This window comes from Carlito syrichta, unplaced genomic scaffold (genome assembly GCF_000164805.1).
Source record: "Carlito syrichta isolate Samal-C Ts95f unplaced genomic scaffold, Tarsius_syrichta-2.0.1 Scaffold288453, whole genome shotgun sequence".
Lineage (NCBI taxonomy): Eukaryota > Metazoa > Chordata > Mammalia > Primates > Tarsiidae > Carlito > Carlito syrichta.
Genome location: NW_007232549.1, coordinates 183,907 through 205,882, shown reverse-complemented (window position 1 = coordinate 205,882; position 21,976 = coordinate 183,907). Strand labels below are relative to the sequence as shown.

General features: G+C 42.7%; 1 protein-coding gene across 3 annotated transcripts in view; it reads left to right on the top strand.

The window, feature by feature from the left end:
• LPIN1 (lipin 1) overlaps positions 1 to 11,265 on the top strand; it is a 162,279-nt gene extending 151,014 nt beyond the window's left edge. For all 3 annotated transcript variants that reach the window (XM_021710338.1, XM_021710337.1, XM_021710339.1), the window contains 3 exons: positions 4,585 to 4,699; positions 5,516 to 5,619; positions 8,743 to 11,265. In XM_021710338.1, the coding sequence (XP_021566013.1) occupies positions 4,585 to 4,699; positions 5,516 to 5,619; positions 8,743 to 8,902 (379 nt within the window). In that variant the 3' untranslated portion in view covers positions 8,903 to 11,265. The remainder of the gene's footprint in view (positions 1 to 4,584; positions 4,700 to 5,515; positions 5,620 to 8,742) is intronic.
• The last annotated feature ends 10,711 nt before the right edge of the window (positions 11,266 to 21,976 follow it).

Genomic DNA, 21,976 nt, shown 5'->3' with positions numbered 1-21,976 from the left:
TTCCCCCCCCCCCCCCCACTTCCTGAGGCTCTTTTCTCAACTGCCACATGAGAAGGTTGGATTAGATGTTCTCAAGGGTTCTCTTCAACTCCGGAATGCTGTGATTCTAGGAAGAATATCTGAAAAAAGAAGTTGAGAGGATCTATTTCACATACCTGCTCTGGTCCAAGAGCTGTTTCTATTAAGGTAGAGATGGGAGTTGAGTCATGTGATGGCTTTTTTTTTTTTGAGTTGTAGCCTCACTCTGTCACCCAGGCTGGAGTGCAGTGGCAGACTCACGGCCACTAGCGCCTCGGTCTGCTGGGTTCAGGCGATCCTTCCGCCTCAGCCTTCCAAGTAGCTGGAACTATAGGCACACGGTACCATGCCTGGCTAACTTTTTGATTTATTGTAGAGATGAGATCTTGCCAAATTGCCAAGGCTGATCTCAAATGTAGAGATGAGGGCTCGCCAAATTGCCCAGGCTGGTCTCGAACCCGTGGGATTAGACAATCCTTTCACCTTGGCCTCCCAAAGTGCTGGAATGATAGACATGAGCCACCATGCCCAGCATGTGATGCTTTTTATTACCTACCCTGTTTGGTTGTAAAGGCAGAGCTAATCAGGTTTTTATAAGCCCTTTATTAGTACAGTGTACATTAAGTCTACTGGGGGGGGGCGATGTGTCTCGCTGATGAGTTGAGCTGATGGGCAGAACTGGACAAATCTGCCCTTGCTAACTCCCTTGGCTCTGGGTTACTGGGCAGAGTTGAACTTCTGGAGTGAGGCAACAACAGAGGCTGGCCTTTATCTCTGGAAGAGAGGGAGTTATTCCACAAATAACGTGTTTGTTTTCTTTGGGGTTTCTGAGCTGCTGTGAGACTTGGACAAATAAATCTGGTTTGCAAGAGTAAAATCACCTCTAGGGTGAGGTGAGTGACCTGTGGCTGTTTGCAAATTCAGATAATCAAAGAGATAGATTATCCCAAGGAGCAGTGTCTACTGCTTGCCACAACAGTTCTCAGACGCCCTTGTGACCTCCTCCCTAGCTATCCTTAATACCCAGTGAAGAGTGGTGCACCTTCAAAAGCGCTGGGTAGCCTGAGACCGGGGAGGAGTTTTCTTACTGTGCACCACTGACCCTGCATATATGTGTGTGGACATCTGCCACAGTGCGTGTGTGCATGTGGAGGAAGAGGGAGAGAGACTGAAGCAGGGGGTTGAATTTGGGTGGTTTCCCCAGTGTATTGAAGTTTGAGACGTAATCATGCAATCTCTCATGTGTCTGTCTATAAGGATACTGAGATGTAGAATGCAAGACCTCCATTTTAGTGTTAATGAGGACCCTGGAACTCACAGAAGTCAGTGCAGAGCCGGGGCCAATCCTTGGGTCTTTTGGCACTCAGTTTGATAATACATCATCATCATCTTCTAAATGACATTTTTAAGTAGGTACAAAATGATATTTCTAAAATACATGCACAGTATCAAGGATAATCAAACAGTGAACACCAGGGTACCCACCACCCAGTTAAGGAAAAGGGGCCATACACCATTTCATCTGAATTCCCTGACTGGTCTCATCCCCTTCCCCAAGAGTAACTGTTATCCCTGAGTTTTCTATTAGTCATGTCTTCCTTTTCTTAATGGTTTTGTCACATATATTTGTTATCTTAACCAGTATGCTTAATTGTATACATTTGTGAGTTTTATATAAATAAAATATCATATGTTCTTCTGGAACTTGCTTTTTTAAAAAATCGGTGTTATATGCTGGGCACAATGGTTCATACCTGTTATCCCAGCACTTTGGGTGGTGGAGGCAAGTGGATTATCTGAGCCCTGGGATTCAAGACCAGCTTGGGCAACTTGGTGAGACCTCATCTCTGCAATAAATCAAAAAAATTAGCTGGGCATGGTGGCACACACCTGTGATTCCAGCTACTTGGAGGACTGAGGTGGATGGATCACTTGACTCCTGCGGTGGCCATGAGCATGCTATTGCACTCCAGTCTGAGCAACAGAGTGGGACTCCGACTCAAAAAAAATCAATTTTATGTTCCCAAGATTGTTGAGTGTAGCTGCAAGACAAAGATTCATTTTTTTTTTCTTCTATGTGGCAAGTATCTGGTCATATGATCTGCTGGTTTATTTATCCATTCTACTGTTGATAGATGCTTGAGTCATTTCTAGTTCTTTGCTTTTAAAAGCTGTGCTTAGCCGGGCTCGGTGGCTCAGCCTGTAATCCCGCGCCTTTGGGAGGCTGAGGTGAGTAGATTGCCTGAGCCCGCGGGTTCGAGACCCGCCTGGGCAGCGAGACCTCATCTCTACAATAAATCAAAAAATCAGCCGGGCGTGGTTGCGCATGCCTGTAATTCCGGCTACAAGGAAGGCTGAGGCAGAAGGATCACCGGAGCCCAGCAGGTCGAGGCTGCGGTGGCCGGGAGTGGCCACTGCATTCCAGTATGGGTGACAGAGTGAGACTCCAACTCAAAAATAAATAAATAAATAAATAAATAAAAGCTGTGCTTGTGTGTGTCATCTCGGGGCACATGTGCCATAGTTGCTCTAAAGTATATTCTTAGGAGTGGAATTGCTGGGCTGTATAGTATGCACATATTTGGCTTTATTAGGTCATTCCAAACTGTTTTCCAGGGTAGTGGCACCCAACAACAGTTTATAAGTGTTCCATTTACTCCACTCTTTTGCCAACACATTGCCAGATCTTTACATTTTTGCTTATCTGGTGGGTTTGAAATGTCTCTTTTTGTATTTTTTATTGGCCATTTGAACTTTCTCTTCTGTGAATTGCCTTTGAGTCTTTCTCCCATTTTCTTTTGGATTTGGAAGAGTATATTGTATATTCTGTATACTTAGCCTTTTTAAAGACTGCTGCAAATAGTTCCCAGTTTGTAGATTTTGATGAACCTAAGTTCCTAATTTCATGTAGTTGAACATATCATTTCCTTCGTAGTCTGTGTTTTTTGTGCATTAACACAGTCTTCTCTGACCTGTAGGCATAAAGACAGTCTTCCTGTATTTTTATCTAAAGGTGTTGCCATTCACATTTAGGTCTGTAATCCACTGAGAATTGATTGATTTAGGTAGAGTGAAGTAGGGGGTCCAAATTAATTTTATTTTTTCCCATATGGATACTTACTTGTCCCAGCACCACTTACTGAAAAAACTGTCCTTTCCTAGTTGCTTTGAGGTGGCATTTTGGTCATAAATCAAGCATCCATGGATATGTGCTGCAAATATTGTTTCTGTTTGTTCCTTTGGCAAAGGGCTAGACAGAATTGCCAGAACCACAGTGTTTCAGCTACTGTAGCTTTAGAAGCTCCTTGCCTTCCTATTCTCAGAAGTACCCTGACTAGGCCTGGCCTCCTGCTTGTCTGTGTAGTTTTTACAATCAAGTTCTATAAAAACATACAAAAATCTGTCATGAGTTTGCTTAACATTGCAGATCAATTTAGGGAGAATTAATATCCCATGATAAAATTGAATCTTATGATTCAAGAATATGGTTTATTTCTTCATTTATTTAGGTCTTCCTTAATATAGTTCAATAAATTTTGTAATTTTAGCTATGAAGATCTGGCACATCTTCTGTTAGGTTTATTCCTAGACATTTGATAATTTAAAATTCTATTTTAAATACCATTTACACAATTCCTCTTTCTGCCTTAAAATGCAACTGGTTTTTGCACATTATTTTTCTCTGTACATTGACTTATTAGCCTTACTACATTCTTATTAATGCTGATAATTCATTGCAGGTCCTTTGCTTTCTTTCATGTGGATAGTGGTTTTTTTGTGATAATGACAATCCCACCCCCCATTCTTTCTAATCCTTATAACTTTTTCTTATGGTATTGCACTGGATAGGACTAGCAGTACAGCACTGAACTGAAATGGTGATAGAGACACCATTATTTCACTGTTAATAGGATGTTTACTGTAGGTTTTTGAGTATTCCCTTCTATTTCCAGTTTAAGAGTTTTCATCCTGGTTAGATGCTGAATTGCATCAAATGCCTTTTTTGTATTTATTGAGATGATCACGTTTTTTTATTTTAATTTGATAATGTATTGTATTATGTTAATTGATTTTAAATATTAAATTACATCCCTGGAATAACATCAAATCTTACATCCCTGGAATAGCATCAAATTTTGTACACTGCAACAATTTGCACATATGTACATTTTTGCTTTCACGTTCACATATGACATTGGCCCACGCTTTGCTCATTCCTTTTCTTCTTTAGGTTTTGTTTTTGAGGTTATGCTGGCTTCGTAAGATGAGTTTGAGGATGTGCTCCTATTTTATATTCTGTAATCCTTTTTTCCTTAGATGACCTGTAGAACTCTTTGGTGAAATGATTCATCCCTAGTGTTTTCTTTGTGGAAAGACTTGAAAAGTATGGATTTACCTTCTGTCTAGTGCCCTTCTGGGATGTCTTAACTGACTTACACATATTAAACTTTTGAAGATAGGAAAGTGTTCTTAGTGTCGTGGCAGCATTGACAGCTAAAAATAATTTGATGCTGAGGAAGCTTATCCTCTCACACTAATCTATTATTTATTTGTTTGTTTTAACAGAGAAGTGATTGAAAAGAAACCAGAAAAGTTTAAAGTACAGTGTTTGACAGACATCAAAAACCTGTTTTTCCCAAATACAGAACCCTTTTATGCTGCTTTTGGAAATCGACCAGCTGTAAGTAGTCGATTGGGTATATAAGAACTCTTGAACTTACTATCTCTTCTGATTGCAATCATCTGAAAGCCCTGGCCTAGAATTACATGGAAAGCCAGATTGTCTTCCTCTGAGAAATAGCTTGGTAAATAGCCACTTGCCCACATCTAAAAGCCAAGAGATTAAAAATTATTTCATGGCTTCTGGTGTTCTTTGAAGGTTGGCTAGTGGGTTGAAGCTTGAGATGTGGGACTTGAAATTCCAAATTCCAGATTACTTGTTAAATTAGTAAAACAAGAACATTTAATAGGATTAGATCCTTTCTACCAGAAGGGAGGAACCACAAAGTCAATCATAACCATGACAGCAAATTTATCTCAAGTTTTAAGAGTATAGTATTGTCTCATGGTGAAAGAAGTGCTCTGAGATTTTTCATGTACTGCCCAAATTTACTGGGAAGTTAAAATATTTTGGAGAATATAGTTAGGTACTAACTGCTCACTCAGAAACTTCTCCTACTTTTGAAAATCATGACAGATTTTCATGAAATGAGAAAATAGGTCAGAGAATAACCTTAAGGAATGTTAGAATTGCAGGGGACGTGATAGGTTGTCTATTCTTTAACTGAGTTCCTGAATAGATAAGGGAATTGAGAACCCAGAGAGGAAAACTAATTGAATAGTTTCCCATCAAAGGATATGCCACACTACTTGAGGTTTAGCTCTGGTTTATGAAATTTTGATAATAGTACATCAAGTTAGAAATATCATGTACTTGTTTATACAATGAACTCTTTTTATTCTAATGAACACTTTAAATATCTTTTTCCAAATATAGGATGTATATTCATACAAGCAAGTAGGAGTGTCCTTGAATAGAATATTTACTGTCAACCCGAAAGGAGAACTAGTGCAGGAACATGCAAAGACCAACATCTCATCGTGAGTAAACGTGCACATCTTATGTGATTATTGTTGTATCAGTAAAATGGTGCTGCAGACTTTATAGTTTACCTTTTTATCCTTTGCTGCATATATTTTGATCTTTAATTCCTATAAAGAAAACATATATTCTAACTCTTTGTGTTTTGTCTAAAACTTCATTTTTAGACAATTGGAATTAAGTCAAATCACTCGGTCTGAAATTTAAACTAGTGGCTAGATTCTGCTATAGACTGGAATTGAATGAATTCAAAAACTAGCAGTTTAGGTTTCCAAGTTAGGTGTGAAAGCCTAGAATGTGAATTAGAAATGTAACCAAATTGAAATATGTGATGCTATATTTAAAGATGACGAGCTATATATCTTTTCACGTACTGAATGTTTCTCACCAGAAACATTGCTGTTTGATTGTTAAGAACTTCCCTCATATTTTCGGTCAAGACACAGTTTTCCTGAGTCAGTGGGCTAAATTGGAATACTGTTTTTAAGGAGGGATCCTAGTTTGCTGTATAATCACTCTTGATATTATGATGTCTCATTTTGGGTTCCTGTCTTGTTAGAATGGAAAACACTTCCTCATTCCATGTTTTGAGGAGCTTGGTCCAAGGGTGACTTCAGTCTAGGCAGACGATTGTCTTCCTGCCTTATTCATTTCAGAGGCTGCACCTCTTTCCTGGTCTGACCTGAGTGGCCCCAGAGAACTTGATGAGGCCCTCTTTATCTAGAGAATTTAAAGTGAGGCTTTGGTTCTAGTGGATTCTTGTGGATTGGTCTCTTCTAGGTACTTCCTCCTGTGGTTTTAGATAGATTAGAAATCGAAGTCCCCTGTAGGGCAGATTTTCACTTTCAAGATGATCCTTATTCGGTTAGATTCTCACTGAGTATAGATAAGACAGTTCTAGGTTAAAAGGAGTCCTGGGTTGTCCCACAGCCTCCTGACTCCACAGTCATGCCGGTACCCAAGCAGTCCTCAAGGTATGTGGGGAGAGAGGGGAGGATGGAACCAAGACTCGGCTCCATCCTGCAGCAGGTGAGTCAGTCTAGGTGTCCAGTTGTTTCCTGATTGGCAGAAAAACAACACGAACTTGATTCCTTTCTTAACTCTTTCCCTGCAGTTTCTACCCTCTTCCTTGTTCTAAATGGCCACACCTGACAATGTTGTTCCTCTTCTCCCTCATCCCAAGTGCATCGCGTTCCCATGTGGAAGGATTTCCCCAGTCTAGAGGGGATCTAGTGGATTTCTGTTTGGGATCAAAAAGAACTTTCAACCAATGGGACATTGCCCAGAAATGGGAAAGTTGCAGGTCTTGCTGTGAGGTGTATGGAAAGAGGTATTCAGGCATCCAAGAGGGTTTTCTCAGGTGGCCTCTGAGGCCATTTCATTCTTGGAGACACTGGGGTTAAAATGCATGCTTTGCCCATGGCTTGGCCTAGGGCAGACCCCTGCTGGGAGCAGACTTGACACATTGCCAAAGAATGTTGTCATTTTACACCCGGTGGGAATTAACTTTCCTTCCCTGGGAACATCATTTCTCTGGCACTGAACTTGGGACAATCGTTTCTAAGCCAAGTAGGTGCTTATCTCTTGGAACTTGGGTCAGTCATCTGAAATGTGTTCAGATGGATGAGGGAAGCTTTGCGTTTGTGAGCATCCGTGCATTTGTGAGCATCAGTGCGTTTGTGAGCATCCATGCATAAGCTCTTCCTGCTCGGGGATCCCTGCGTGTGGAGGGCGAGTCCAAGGGAGGGACATGGGTGAAACTTGGCCCTGCCACTCGGCACATGAGAGCAGATTTGGTTGTAGTGTCCACCACAGTCTGGCAGGGAACTGCTCCCTGTGGGGAGGGGCACTCTTTCCCCAGCCACGGACCTCAGACATATAAGCCTAAAAGCCAGGAGGTATTTTAAAAATTTGTTTGTTTTAGTCCTCAGGAAAGACATAATTCTTGGTTTTCTGTTAAGAGACATTTTGCCCATTTTGGGTAAGTGTACTGTTTCTCATAAGTCCTCTGGGGGCCCCTCATTAAATACACCCACTCATCCTTATTTAATAAGTGATTTTATGCCTCAGAACATGCTAACTCCTGGAGTTTGGATTTTGAAAGCCCTTGTGGATTCTTAGCAAATTGGAACTGGAGAGAGACCAGTGACTATCAAGGAGGAAACTGGGGATGACTGGGAGAGGGCTGGGTATATTAGAATCCCTGGAGATCTGAACTTGGATGTTTACTACAGCAACTTTCTTTTTGGAGTACAGGCCACGGGAACTAATATGCAACATCTCTGGGAATACATAGGAGACACAGTGAGACAATGTTGTAGGGGACATTGAGAAACCCTGCTCTAATCCAACTCTACACTATAAAGATGAAGGGCCTGAGGCCCAGAGAGGATAAGACACTTGTCCCAGGTTACACAGCAAGTAAGGTAGGATTAGATCCCATGTCTCTTGGCCTTCTTGCCAACCAGGGCTTTTTTTTTTTCCTAAGACATGATAATAGTTTGTTGTTGAATACATTTGAGCACTCATTGTACATTACTTTGCTGTTGCATACATTATTTTATTGAATCCTCATATTTACACTGTGGCAGTTTTAAATTTCCTCTCCTTACAGAGAAGGAAATTGTGGCTTAGAGAGGTAAAAGCCATTTGCCCAAGGTCACACAGTTAGCAAATGGCAGAACTGAAATTCAAATCTGTGTTTCCTTAACCCCAGGGCCCAGTGTCTTTTCCTTGTACACTGAAGGAATATCTGTGTGGTACTCCAAAGAATGCCTTGTTTGAGATTCCTTCCATTTGATCTCCTCTGTGACTTCCACAGCAGACGGTTGTCCCTTCACCATGCTGACTTCCTCCTGTCTCCTGTGGTCCTTTGCTTTCTCCCCTTCACCTGTCCTTCACACCAAGTCAGAGCCTTCTCTGACTCTTCCTTTGCATACTCTTCATTCTTGTCTCCCATTTTCAATGAACTATAAATCATTCTAGAATTATCTCAGTCACGTAAGGAGGTGGTTGGCTGCTGAGGGCTGTAGATCTAAAGTGCAACCCTTGTTGTGTAGCCAGCGTTCAGTGTGACTGGGTGTCTCTCTCTGTGACAGTAATGGTGTCTGTTTCCCTTCCAGGTATGTGAGGCTCTGTGAAGTGGTTGACCATGTTTTCCCATTGCTGAAAAGAAGCCATTCTTCAGACTTCCCCTGTTCGGATACCTTCAGTAATTTCACTTTTTGGAGAGAGCCACCACCACCTTTTGAAAACCAGGACGTTCACTCTGCCTCGGCATAAGATGTACCAAGCAACTTCTTGACGGCAGTGCAGAGCTGGGCGTCGCCATTAAAGGATCGGTTCTGGGAGCTGTGCAGCTGTGGCTAGGGAGCCTGATGTGCGGTCATTTGGTCATTTGCTTAAGAGCAGAATGAATCGAGAAGGATTTCTCCCTTGCCCTGTCCCAGGGATGACATTTCTGAGGGAAATAGGAAGGGTATGCTTTATGGGCAAGGAATTGGGTGCATTTATAGTGTGGAAAGCATCCCTCGACTGTGGGGTTGTGGCTTAATGCCAGTTACAATGCTGCATTCCTAGCCTGCTCCAGCAATTACTTATTGGTTCATGTGTAATGTGGGCTTAGGATACCTAAGCAGAAGGTGGCTATCCAAGGGCTGTCCCCGCTGATGACAGTGTCAATTGAGGAACGCCAGAAGTACATGGTTTTTGGCAGAGTAGAGGGCACATTTCCATTATAGCAATGCTAGTGCCACCTTCTTCTGCACACAGTGGGGAGGGCTGAGAAGGATCACATGACCTGAATCTGAGGTCTCTGAAGGGCATCCAAACCTCACCAGTTCTAGGCCTTGGCTTTTTAGCCTTGGCATTGTGGGTGTTCCCTTATGGTATTTGCTGATGAGTCTCATTTTTAGGTGATAAGTTTTTCTTTAGTTCTTTTGGTTCAAAATAGCCTAAATAATATTTAATTGGCATATCTTCTCCCATTTCTTGTGGTTTAAGGCTGGAATATTCTGCCTTAATGCATCTGTGGCAGACATTTTATTTAGATGCGCTGTATCTCGTTCTCGGCAATGCCTTAAATTAAAATTATAATGAAGATTACTAAGGCAGTATTTTTGAGTCCTTTCGACACTCTGCCAGCATCCTTTCATCCAGCAAGATGGTGCTGATGATATGGACTTAAATGAGCTTACGCCAAATGATAATGATGTCGACTTTTATTGGGAGCTGTCCAAAGAAACTGGTTGATTTTAAGGAAATAGTTTCAAGAAGTTAAATTATATTCTTTGTAGTTATTATTTATTGTTTTACTCTAATTAGGTTACTGTTATAAGCATTTCGGCATATTCTTTCTATACAGACGTCATTAATATATTAAAAAGACACATATATTAGACTATCTGAAGAGCCTTATTCTGTATATCTTGTAGACAGACCTTCTTTATTTTCCTTAGTTTTCCACTCAAATTAAGAGCAAGTGAAAAAGTAATAACTTGAGTGACATTCTTTAAGCCAATAGAAGGTGATTCTTTTACTTGTTTATTAAATTGTCTTGTGAAGAGAACAGTTTGAAAAGTGAAAGAATTATTTTGGTAAAATATTTTGCTTTAATTTTTGAAGTATTATTTTTTTAAAGAGTTTGATCTCAATGATTGAAACACTGCTATTTAAATTCATTGTTAGAGTCATAGGCAAAAAAAAAAAAAAAAGGAACAGGTGAATGAAATTTTACTCTTTCTGTGAAAGAAAACCCACAGAGTTGTTGCCTTCGTTGTAGTTGGTGGGCTTTGCTCGCAGTGAGAGCCTTTGCTGAGTGGTTCCTGTGGATATGCAGAGAAAGGCAAATGCACATCTGTCCTTGACTGCAGACGTACATAGAAACATGGACATGCATGCTCAGATTCCTTTTCAGAGCCATTACGAATAATTGAAAATAATCCTGCCTTAACTCACTCCTCTGGACTTGTTCTCTTGAATTGTTAGTGGCCACATTGCCCTCTGCAGCACACTCTCAGGATGAGACTTGAGGACATGCAGTTTGTGACCCCTTCTTTGGTGTGTCTTAAACTTCCACATCACTGCATCCTGAAACAGACCATGCCTTCCGGCAAAGTTGTACTCTCAGATCTGTGTTAAGTTCAAGTTCAGCGTGAGCCCTGGCAAGGCTGTAATATAAACACCTGCCTTTTTTTTCTTCTGAAAAGGAGATTTGTATATGGGCTGCACTCATGCATGTGCAGGTTGGTTTATCTGTTTATGTACACAACTGTGGCCCAGTGATGCTAGAATGTTGCATTTGGACCAGGCATTTCAAAATTGCCCTCTGGAAATAAATGAATCATACCACAGTGACAAGTCATCAAATGTTCATCACATGTGATGAAGACAAATATATATATCTGGCATCAAGAAAAATCTGTATCTGGTGTATTGGAGAAACATGATTATACCTTCAAAGAGAATTCCCTTTTTGATTTTAGGTTCAGATCACCACTTTAAATATATTCTATTTATAACATTTGATTTGCATTTGTATATGCTAATGCAATGATAAAAATCACTGTAATACTTTTTTGTGTTGCACTGGAGCAAAGCTAGAAAATATTGTAATAAATGAGACCAATGAAAGACTTCTCTGAAAATCAGGCACATGAATTTTAAATAGTTTTTGGTAAGTTATTAAGTTGTTTTCTGGTGTGTGTTACCGAGCACATTATTTTATTCTCTACTCAAAAATTCTTTAAGGTGATGAACTGTTCACTATTTGGAATAAATATATTTTCAGATGTTTTAGATTTAAATGGGTGAAAGACCAACCCTCTCTGTGCACTTGGGAGAGCCAGGAGGGATGAGGAAGAGAGGAGAAGCCTGTACCTGGAACTGCTTCCTGTCCGGGTGGGGGGTTTCAAGAGCAAAGAGAGGTTCTAGATGTTGTTCCAGAAGTGCTTCCCACAGCCTGACCCAGAATTGATGTTTGACCTGGGGGAGTTCCCCTGCCTCACATCTGCTGGTCTCGTTTTTGGACTTTTGGCTTCTTCTCTGGTGTATCCCAGATTCGTTTTTCATTTTGAATGACTCAGTCAACTTGATTAGTTCAATCATTAGTCATAATTCCTGTTGACTTTGCATGTCACTGGCATGGACAGAGATTTCCTGTTGATTTATTTGCATCAGCCTAAGCCCTTCTGGAATAAATGAAAGAGTATCGGTCCCTAGATGTTTGAAACATAGCTTCCCAAGATGCTAGACTGAAGTTGTTGAGAAGCCTAGATCCAAACAGTTCGTCTCTGGGTGTCCACAGAATTGATGCTATTGCATTGTAGAAAACAAAACACACCTGAATTTGTTCCAACTCTGATTTCAGTGTGTGGGCTTTTTTATCTGTAAAATAAATATTCATCTGGACTGGCGTCTGCAGCCTGTCGATTCCCACATGCTGATGCAGCTCTGGGCAACACTCGTGTGAGCCAGGGAAACAAGCTCGGTAACTTGAATTTCCCCAGTGTCTCAGCTGTAATTGCCTGAATGTTGAAAGTACTTTAACACTTGGTTTTCAAACACTGACACACCAGCACCCTTGCATCAGAGGCCAAGACACATTGACTGTGGAGCCATTGAGTATCAGTGTTGGGCCTCAAAGTGCTCTTTCCAGAAAAGAGAATGCATACGGCCCTACCGCAGTCCTGGAACTGTCCTGGAGGGGATGGGAAACTGTCTTGGGAGAAGGTTAAGTAGGCTTTGTCTTAAAGCATTAAAAACCTAGTCGGGCATGGTGGTATGCATCTGTAGTTCCAGCTACTTGGAAGGCTTAGGCGGAAGGATTGCGTAAGCCCAGCAGGTCGGGGCTGCAATGGCCATGAGCGTGCCACTGCACTCCAGCCTGGGTGACAGAGTGAGACTCCAACCCCAAAATAAAAATAAAAAAAGCAAGCTCGTAGAATCTAGATATACTGCATCCCAACCTACTGTTCCAGAAAAGCTTTGTCCCATCTCATCCCTCATGTCCCTTCTGCCTTCCCCTTCAAAAAATTATTTTTGGGAGACACGGTCTGCATCCTCAAACTTCCAGGCTAAAGCAACCCTCCCGCCTCAGCCACCCGAGGCTCACACCACCACGCCCAGCTAATTTTTGCCTCCCCTCTGTACATCTGTATTCTGTATTTTGTCTTTAGATCAAGTGAGAACAGCACAGTGCTCCATCTCTGCCTAAAACTCAAAGAAAGTGGTTAAAATGCCAGTAGGTTTTCTGCCTTTCTGCTTCTGACCCCCTTTTCAACTCCTGCTGCATCAAAGGTGGTGATCAGTGTCGCTTCTGTTGCCAGCCAGGCAGGGGGCTTGGTACCAGAAGGAAACCGGAGCAGGAGCAGACAGAAGCTGACCTTGGAAGTCAACGGGCCCAAATGGCCACCTGGGGGCACAATCGGTTTGGGTTTGGCAGCACAGCCCTTACAAAACGCGTTGCCTCTGCTTTGACAAAGGCCCCCTCCTGATACTGCTGGACTTGGAGACCAGCCAGGCTGTGGATGGAACTTGTGGGGAGGGGGCGGGGGTGGGAAGGGGGGGTGGGAGGGTGGGGAGGGGGGAGGTCCTTAAGGGGACTGTTTTAGTATCAACATGCCCCCAGTTGGCACAACCCGAGGTCAACATCACTAGCTGCTGGAAAGGGAGCTGTCTGAGGCTATTTGCTTGGGTCTAAAACCCATTTAGATTTGTGGTTCCCAAGGTATAGTTTCCTGGCCTGTAGCTCTAACACCAGGGAGCTTGTTCAAAATTCAAATTCTTGAGCCCTCACCCCAGTCCTGCTGAATCAAACTGCGGGCGTGACGCCCAGCAATCTGTTTTAATGAGTCCTTCAGGGGATTCTGATGTATACTCAAGTTCGAGAAGCGCGCATTTTAGAAACACAGCAGAGGCCCCGATCCTGTTCCCAGGTAGCCTCTTTTGGATTGTTCAACTCACATCTGACTTTAATCTGGCCTGGCCGGAGCACGTGCTCACTGCTTGGAGCTCACACAGATCTGCCCCAGGAAGGAAGCTCCTGGAAAGATGGAGTTGCCTCAGCGGTTCTCCTGAAAATGAGCTTGGAAACCCAATACAGGTGCTCGCTTGAGTCACAAGGTGTCGTTGTGATCCTTTAATACACAGCTTCCAGCCTGGAAGCCTCCTTCCTGAGTGCCTTCTCAGGGACCTCAGATGTGAGCACGCCCAGGCTGGGAGGGGATTCCAGGCCGTGCAGCCTGGAGTGTGAGTGTGTGTGTGTGTGTGTGTGTGTGTGTGTGTGTGTGCGCGCGCGCGCGCGCGTGCAGCCTGGAGTGTGTGTGTGTGTGTGTGTGTGTGTGTGTGTGTGTGTGTGTGTGTGTGTTGGGGTGGGGGGTGCGTGTGAAGGAGCAGACCTGAGCTGTGCCCAGATTGCTAATGGCTCCCTTCCTCTTCCAAAGTGTTGGAGCCTCGAGGTGCCTGTCCTGATGCCAACAATCTTTTCATTGGTGCAGGAAGTCCATTCAGCCCTGCATTGCTTTTAATGAGTTTTGCAAGCAAGTGGCCTCTTCCTGTGACTCATTCTGCCTTTTGTGCACCGGAGATTGTGGTTTTAAGTTTCACTTTGGAAAGTAACCACTACTTCTGTGCTTTCTCCGCTGTTGGAATCTGAACAAGTTACATTCATTTTGCAACAAAGAAATGTAAATGTAGGAGCCGCCAGTCATATTTCTGCTCTGATTGTAAAAACATCCTTTTCCGAGATGGTTGACGGAGCCAAGCTAAGAAGAAATGGTTTATATTTTCAAGTAACACGTTCATTTGGGAACTTCATATTTTTCCTTCCGGAGTGGCTTGATAGTTTAGCTTGTGTTCTTTGTCTTCTTGATTCATATTTCAGGGAGATCTTAAAAAATAAACAGTGCTTGTTGATTGAGGGAGGCAGTTAACCTCTAGTTTATTGAAAGAGACTTGGTTCTGGACGAGTTTGTGTTGTTGTTTTCAGGCAGCACACAAAGAATGATGACAATAGGAATGATTTCTCGCACAGTGAAGTGTTTTTCATCTGGAATTTCCAAAGATTCTCAGCTTATGGTACCTGAATAGATGAATTTTTTAGGACTAGTGAGTATGTGTGAAGTGGATGGGAACTCTTCAACATTCTTCCTCAAATTTAAACAGTCTTCTTCAAAATGTTAGCATTGAACTAAATTATTTTTATATAATTTTATTTAAATAGGTAAAACGATGAAACAATAGCTTGTATACACTATAAAACCAAAATGCACTTAAAATTATGTGCAGAGGAAACTATAGCACAGATAGAGTTTAAACTGACACTCATGGTGTGTAGTAGAAAATGTGGGTGGATTGAGTTAGTGAAATGATGTTGTATTTGGGTTTATAATAGACATCTTCATGTTTTATGTTTGATTTGTCAACTTGATTTTTCCCACTTTTGAGCATGATGGAGCACCATTTACCATCATGATTATTAACACTGACTTCTATAAAATATGGCAGTGAAAATGTTCTTATTCTGTATTAACATCTGCATTGATGGCTGATGAACTGTTGTACATTTTTACACCAAGAATGAAATCCCCCAGTCCTTTGTCCCCCTGGACAAATATGGCACTGACTTGAATTTGGGGACTTTTGACTCCAGCCAGGAGCCACACTAGCCAGACTCCACTGTCCTGATTTTCTCCTTTTAAAAGTCCATGAAACCTTGATTTAGATGTTACTTGATTATTTTGTTTCCTTAAATCACCAACATGCTTTAGGATTGGGTTTGGGATGCCCATCACTCTTGCTCTACTTCAGGATTCTGATGAGCATAGACTGAACCAAGCAGACACCCATGGGTGGGCTTTAGCACCCAAAATAACAGGCACCCTAATCAATTGTACTAGATGTACATTAGGCTGAAAGCCAAATTAAGACTTTTTAATATCTCCTTTCAGTCCCAAAGCTGGAGAATTCCTCCCCTCTCTGACTCTTTGAAGGTTGGGGGCTTCCTAAAGTAGTCATACCCCTGGTACAAAAGAAGCCAGGTTTTTTTTTTTTTTAAGTTGGAGTCTCACTCTGTCGCCCAGGTTGGAGTGCAGTGGTCGCTCCCAGCCACCATAGCCTCAACCTACTGGGCTCCGGTGATTCTTCCGCCTCAGCCTCCCAAGTAGCTGGAACTACAGGCACGCACTGCCATCCCCAGCTAATTTTTGATTTATTGTAGAGATGAGGTCTCGAACCCATGGGCTCAGGCAATCCACTCACCTCAGCCTCCCAAAGAGTTGGAATTACAAGCTGAGCCACCGAGCCCAGCTGGCAATTCTATTTCCAGAGTGCCAAAGCCATTTTAAAACTTATGGTTTTGCTTGCTTTGGGAACAAGCCGGTGGATGGTCAGGTGAGATCCTTTGTTAGATCTCGGTGGGACTTCCAAAAATGTTAGGATACACTCCCAGTGGGGCCTCCAGAATGTTAGGTTAGGCCTACCGGGATGTGGGTGTCTGGTGTGTGATCTGATGCTACATGAAAGATGCAAACAATTGCACAGAAGTTAATTGGAAAATGTAGTTTTTAAAGAAAGTAAATTAGTGAGAGAAAGAGGAGATTCACTTCCTTAAGGTAGGGGAGGGGGCCAAAGTCAGGAAACATGGCCTGGTCATAGCTCAAAGAGCACATGGTCATACCATAGCTTACCAAGGCAATGGCTGCAATGGCCTGGCAATGGCAAATGGTCACTGGTGGTTGAGTCCTTTTAACCTTTCCCTTCGATGGGGGGATGGGGGAAGGTCATTAAGGTGATTAGGTGGTGGTTTGCTCCATGTCATCATGAAGGGGCAGGTAAGCACAGGTACTGACGTCACATGATAGACAGCAGTCAGATGGGTGGGTTAGTCACATGATTGCTACCATGTGGTAGGCTAGATGGGAGGAGACAAGGGGGAGGATTTTTTCCCCCCTGCAAGAGACCTTTCAGATGTTTCCAATCTGCCATCTTCTTAGCAAAAAAGTGGTCTTATTATTTCTATGACTTTGGTCAAAGAAAGTATTGGTTTGAAAGTATTTTAGAGATTATTGTGCTAAATCATGAATTGAAAGGTTGGGCTGTCCTTGTCTTGCTTCTGGTGGAGATTTGCCTAGAGGGTAGGGTAGGCTGTCAGCTTGGCTTGCGGTAAAATATCTGAATGCTTCCTCAAACTTGCCTATTGGAAATTTATTTATCTTGATTCAAAGTATATCAGTCTAAGCAAAAATGACTATTGAGGAAAAATGTGAACTAAGTTTATTCTAAGTTTCTCGGAGTCCCTCCTTTCACTTTGCATGGATCTGTAGGGCCCTAGGATAGGAGGCAGCTTTCTTTGGGGACTGGTGAAACTGGCCTGGGTAACTTTTATTCCCATAGGCACTTCCTGTTGCAGGAACAGGTATGCAGGGTAGCTGAGCAGCCTGCAAAATCTCAAGGTCTGTCCTGATTCACTAAGTGCCTGGAGGAAAGATAGGGAAAGGGATCTTAACATGACACCTTTAGTTGAATGGGACCTGAAGTGGCTTCTGCCTTACCCCCCACTGATCAGAAAACTCTAGACCCTGGGGTGATTTTGAGAAACGCTTGATATTCAAGGGGAGGAGGAAGATAGAACAATGGCCTTGACTGGCTCAGAGGAGGCCTGGCTTGTTTCTTTCTTTCTTTCTTTCTTTCTTTCTTTCTTTCTTTCTTTCTTTCTTTCTTTCTTTCTTTCTTTCTTTCTTTTTCTTTCTTTCTCTCTTTCTCTCTCTCTCTCCCTCCCTCCCTCTCCCTCCCTCTCTCTCTCTCTCTTTCCCTGGCAATAAATATTTTAATTTTTTCATTTTTAGGATGACAAATAATTTTCAAGTTTATTTCCTTTTGTTTGTTTAATTACAAAGCTAAACCACAGACAGGTACAACCAAGACATTTATCTCACATCGACACTCTCCCATGTTGCTGACCGCTGACCAGGCTAGCGTGGGGTAGGGGGGAAGACTTTCTTAGCACCTCCCGCTCCATCTTGCTGGGTTGAAAGTTCCAGACCTGCTGTCAAGGCCGCCCCTGTTTGTCACACCACCCAGTATCCTTCTTGAGAGGACACAGCCATGAGTTAAAGTGCGAGTCTACAAGACCAGGACCCCTCGTCCCAGTTGCTGCTGTCAGTTTCAGACAAAAGCATCCAGGTGTGCAGGACAGTGGGCAGAGCCCAACAGGCCCCAGGGATCAAGGACAAGGCTGAAGTTTTCACCTGGCTTTTTCTTTCAGCTGCAGCCATAGCGCCTGGTGGTCAGCAGCATTTTACAACAGTATAAAACCATCAGCTAATGTATAACAGTTGCAATTCAGACACAGGATAGCCGAGGAATGTCAATGTGCAAGGTATAAGGAGACCTATAAAATGGGCCAACATGAACTTTGAGGATGTCCTTGTGTGTATGGGAGTATCTCACCATGCTCGTGGACAACACATGGCTTTTTTGAGGCACTCGTGACTAATTGGAGTACTTCATGCATTCACTAAAGCTAGGGGCTTCTCTCAACTGGCATGCTGGTAGACCACCTTTATGATCATATACCTTTGAACATCTCCTGAAGCTTACAGAATATTTCTCGCTCTTTGACTCACTGGTTGCCCTCCTTTCCCCATGCAAGCCTCGCGCATCTCTCACGGCCCAGTTTCAGCCTCCCCTTCCCCGTGATCTCTTTCAAACCGGCTCACATGAACCTCTCTGTGCTTTGAAAACCGTAGAGTACAACACAACTGGGAGTTTTATTATTATAGCTATTTTCAAATCACTTTTTAAAATTTTTGAGTTGGAGTTTCACTCCATTGCCCAGGCTGGAGTGCAGTGGCACGCTTGCACATGGTCACCCCAGCATCGATCTGCTGGGCTTTGGTGATCCTTCCACCCCAACCTTCCAAGTGGCTGGAACTACAGGTGCGCACTACCACGCCCGGTTATTTTTTTTTGATTTATTGTAGAGACGAGATCTCGCCAGGTTGTCAGGGCTGGTCTCAAACCTGTGTGCTCAGGCAATTCACTCGCCTTGACCTCCCAAAGTGCTGAGATTCTTTAACAGCTGAACCACCAAGGCCGGTCTTCAAATCACTTTTTAAATTGCAATCATTGGCTTCATTTTATTGAGGAGAAAATTGAAATTCAGTGACTTGTCTAAGGTTCTCCAGCTTGTAAAAGGCAAAGCTAGATCTTCAGATCCACTATTATTTTTGACGGTCATCAGGTTCTGTCTCACTGTTTCCAGCCGTCAAGGCTTGCATCCACCAAGAGGGGCAGTCTTATGGGTGGCCACTGGGATAATGGAGGTAAATTGGAGGAGTATCAGTGATGACCACATTATGTGTCTCTGCAGGATAATATATACAAGAGAGGTACTGTCATCCATCCATGGAGCAGGGAAAAAGCTGTGAGAAAGACTTGAAGCAGCTTCCACATGTTCCTCAGGGTGGAATCATTGTGTATATCACATTGCATTTGCTTTTTTAAAAAGCTGACACCTTTTGAAAAATGGAGTAAGCAATTCCTGTTTTGACCAGGAGCAAATACAAACCAGACCCCATTCCTCTCACCTAGCAGCCCTGCCCCCTTTCAATTCAGAAATATCTGCAAGGACCCAATTATGCTTGGGTGAGGAATGAAGTATATACAACCAAAGTTCCTGCCAAATACATAATCTCCTAGATGAGCTAGAAGATTGGCCAGGGACCATGAAACAAACCAATTGGATACATCAGAGTTTGAGTTGATAAATCAGCATTTGGGACAAAGGACTTAGTAAATTATGTATCTCTTCTGCCTTTTGTTTGGAGTTTGGAGACCCTGATCCTCAAAAAGTATGGCAGAAGTAGCTGATTGTCTTCTAAAGAGTTCTGCTTTCCTTCCATATTGTATAGTAGTTGCTGAAAAGCACTGCCTACCAGGGACTTTATTTCCCAGTCTCCATCCCCGTATTAGGTGGGGCCATGTGACTGCATCTTGCCAATGGGAATATGAACAACAGTGACCTGGATCACTTCTGGGACAAAGTAGTTATAAAGCAGGTTTACCTTTGTCACATTCCCTGCCTTTGTTCATCAACTGGAAGCAAAGGTCTTAAAGGGTGGAGCCACAAAATGAAGAAGCCTGGATCCCTGAGTCACTCTGTGGAAGGCAGCCTGCTAAATCCCATTGTGGGCTTAGTGTGAGTGAGAAATGAACCTCAAAGGTGGTAAGCCTCTGAGATTGAGATGGTTCTTTGTGACAGCAGCTAGCATTACCTAACTGATCCAGTGAGTGAAAGAACAGATGAGGGAAGAGAGTCAGATTGGAGAGGAGTGAGGCAGCCACCCAGGCCTTCTGTGACGGCTACAGCCGATGTGCTTTAGGAGAGGTATATTTCATTCTGAGATTCAAGTTTCCTTTTCCTGTTTGTAGCTTCTTTATGATATCCTCAAATATTTACTTAAGTTTATTGGCAACCTCATCCTATATTCAGTCTGTGCCTGAGTTTGAAGACACAGAGGGAGAAGAGGTGGCCCTGGTTGAAGTGAAGGAGTGTGAGCATGTAAAGAAAGGACAGCAATCTTCAGGAGCAGTGATGCCATGACTGGAGATGGCTCCAGAATTGCCCAGTAGGCCAGATCTAGAGAGGATGCATTCATGAGGATATACCACCATCATCTGAGAACACTATAAATAATGGAGAGGAAATGAAAATGTCTGACATCATGTGAGGGGGTTGAGATAACGTGTTTTGAATTCAAGAGAAGAGTGCTCCTAGCAGGTTGGAGACTTGTGACAATACTTGGATTATCATGGATTGCTACTTTTTACACAGTTGGTATTTATACAAAAGAACACTTAATTAAGAGTCTATATTTCCTTCAATTCAATCATACTAAGTTTTTCCTTGTTCTATTGGGTTTTATAAATCATGTCTTAATTGGGTTTATTAGTTGTTTGTACTCTGACAATTTTTAAAATTCCTTACCTCAAATCTGTCATTTCCAGGTGCCCTGGGAAGGAGTTGACTGGCACAATATGTGAACAGGGAGCTGGGCAGGTCCCAGGTCCTATCCCCTTCCTCATCTCCTTGTTCTTTCACTCCCAGGCTACAAGCTTTGTTTTCTGTCAGAGATACCTGTCACACCATGCCTGTACACAGGTATACCACAGTACATGTCTGAGTTTCTCAGTTAGCTGGATGGAGTTCTATAAGTTGGCATGCACGTTTGTAGCTGGCAATACTTGTTGAAAGTTTACTTTGCAGTAGCTTGATGCAAAGCACTATTGAGGCAATGGGACAAATCAAAGAGTGTCTCTGTTTCCCTGGAGTCCACAGCCTGGTGCTAGAATGAAGTCAGACAAGCACAACTATAATCCAAGGTAGACAGAAGTAAAAGCCTTAAGAGAGGCACAGCCATGAGCTATGGGAGTTGGGGACTTACGTCTTCCCTGTGAACTTTATTTAATCATCTGAAATCACTGGTCCCTCTGCTATTGACAGACACCGACTAGTTAACTGTGTGTGTGTGAATGTGTATAGGTGCATGCATGCTAGGACCTGGGAGCATAAAAAAAGTATGGGATATAATTCCTGTCATCAAAATCCTTGGCATATACTTGGCAAGTCTAACTTTATTCTTTTATTTTTTTCAACTCTGTTACCCAGGCTGGAACGCAGTGTCATGCTGATGGCCACTGCAGCCTCTTCCTGCTGGGCTCAGGCAATCCTTCTGTCTCAGCCTTCCAAGTAACTGGAACTACAGGCATGCATCATCACACCTGGCTGATTTTTCTTCATTTATTGTAGAGATGAGGGCTTACCAAGTTGCCCAGGCTGGTCCCAAATCCATGGGCTCAGGCAATCTTCTCACCTTGAACCCCCAAAGTGCTGGGATTATAGGCGTGAACCACTGCACCCAACTGGCAAGTCTAACTTTAAAAAGAAGTCATGAATCCATGAATGTATGATTTTCATTCACTTATTCAACAAGTATTTTCAGGTACTTTCTGAATGTTAAGAGCAGTTCGGGAGTACCGAGGATTAGTGATTGTGGAGGTTTAAACAACTCCATCTTGGATACTAATCCACCATGTTGACTTCTGATTAACCCCAGTTCTGGGAAGGCCTCTAAAATTTCTCATTTATCTAATGTTCCTTGTGTAAGAGCAGGTACTTACTGTAAATCCTGCCCTTAGATCAAACAATCTTGATGTTATTGTAGTTCGATTGCCCTACACACCCTTTTTGAATCACCCTTTCCTTATAGTATCTAAACCCTGGATCTGGGAGGTAATGGTGCAGAGATTTGCCATCTTGTCTCATCAATGCTCAGACATACATATAACTTCTGTTCA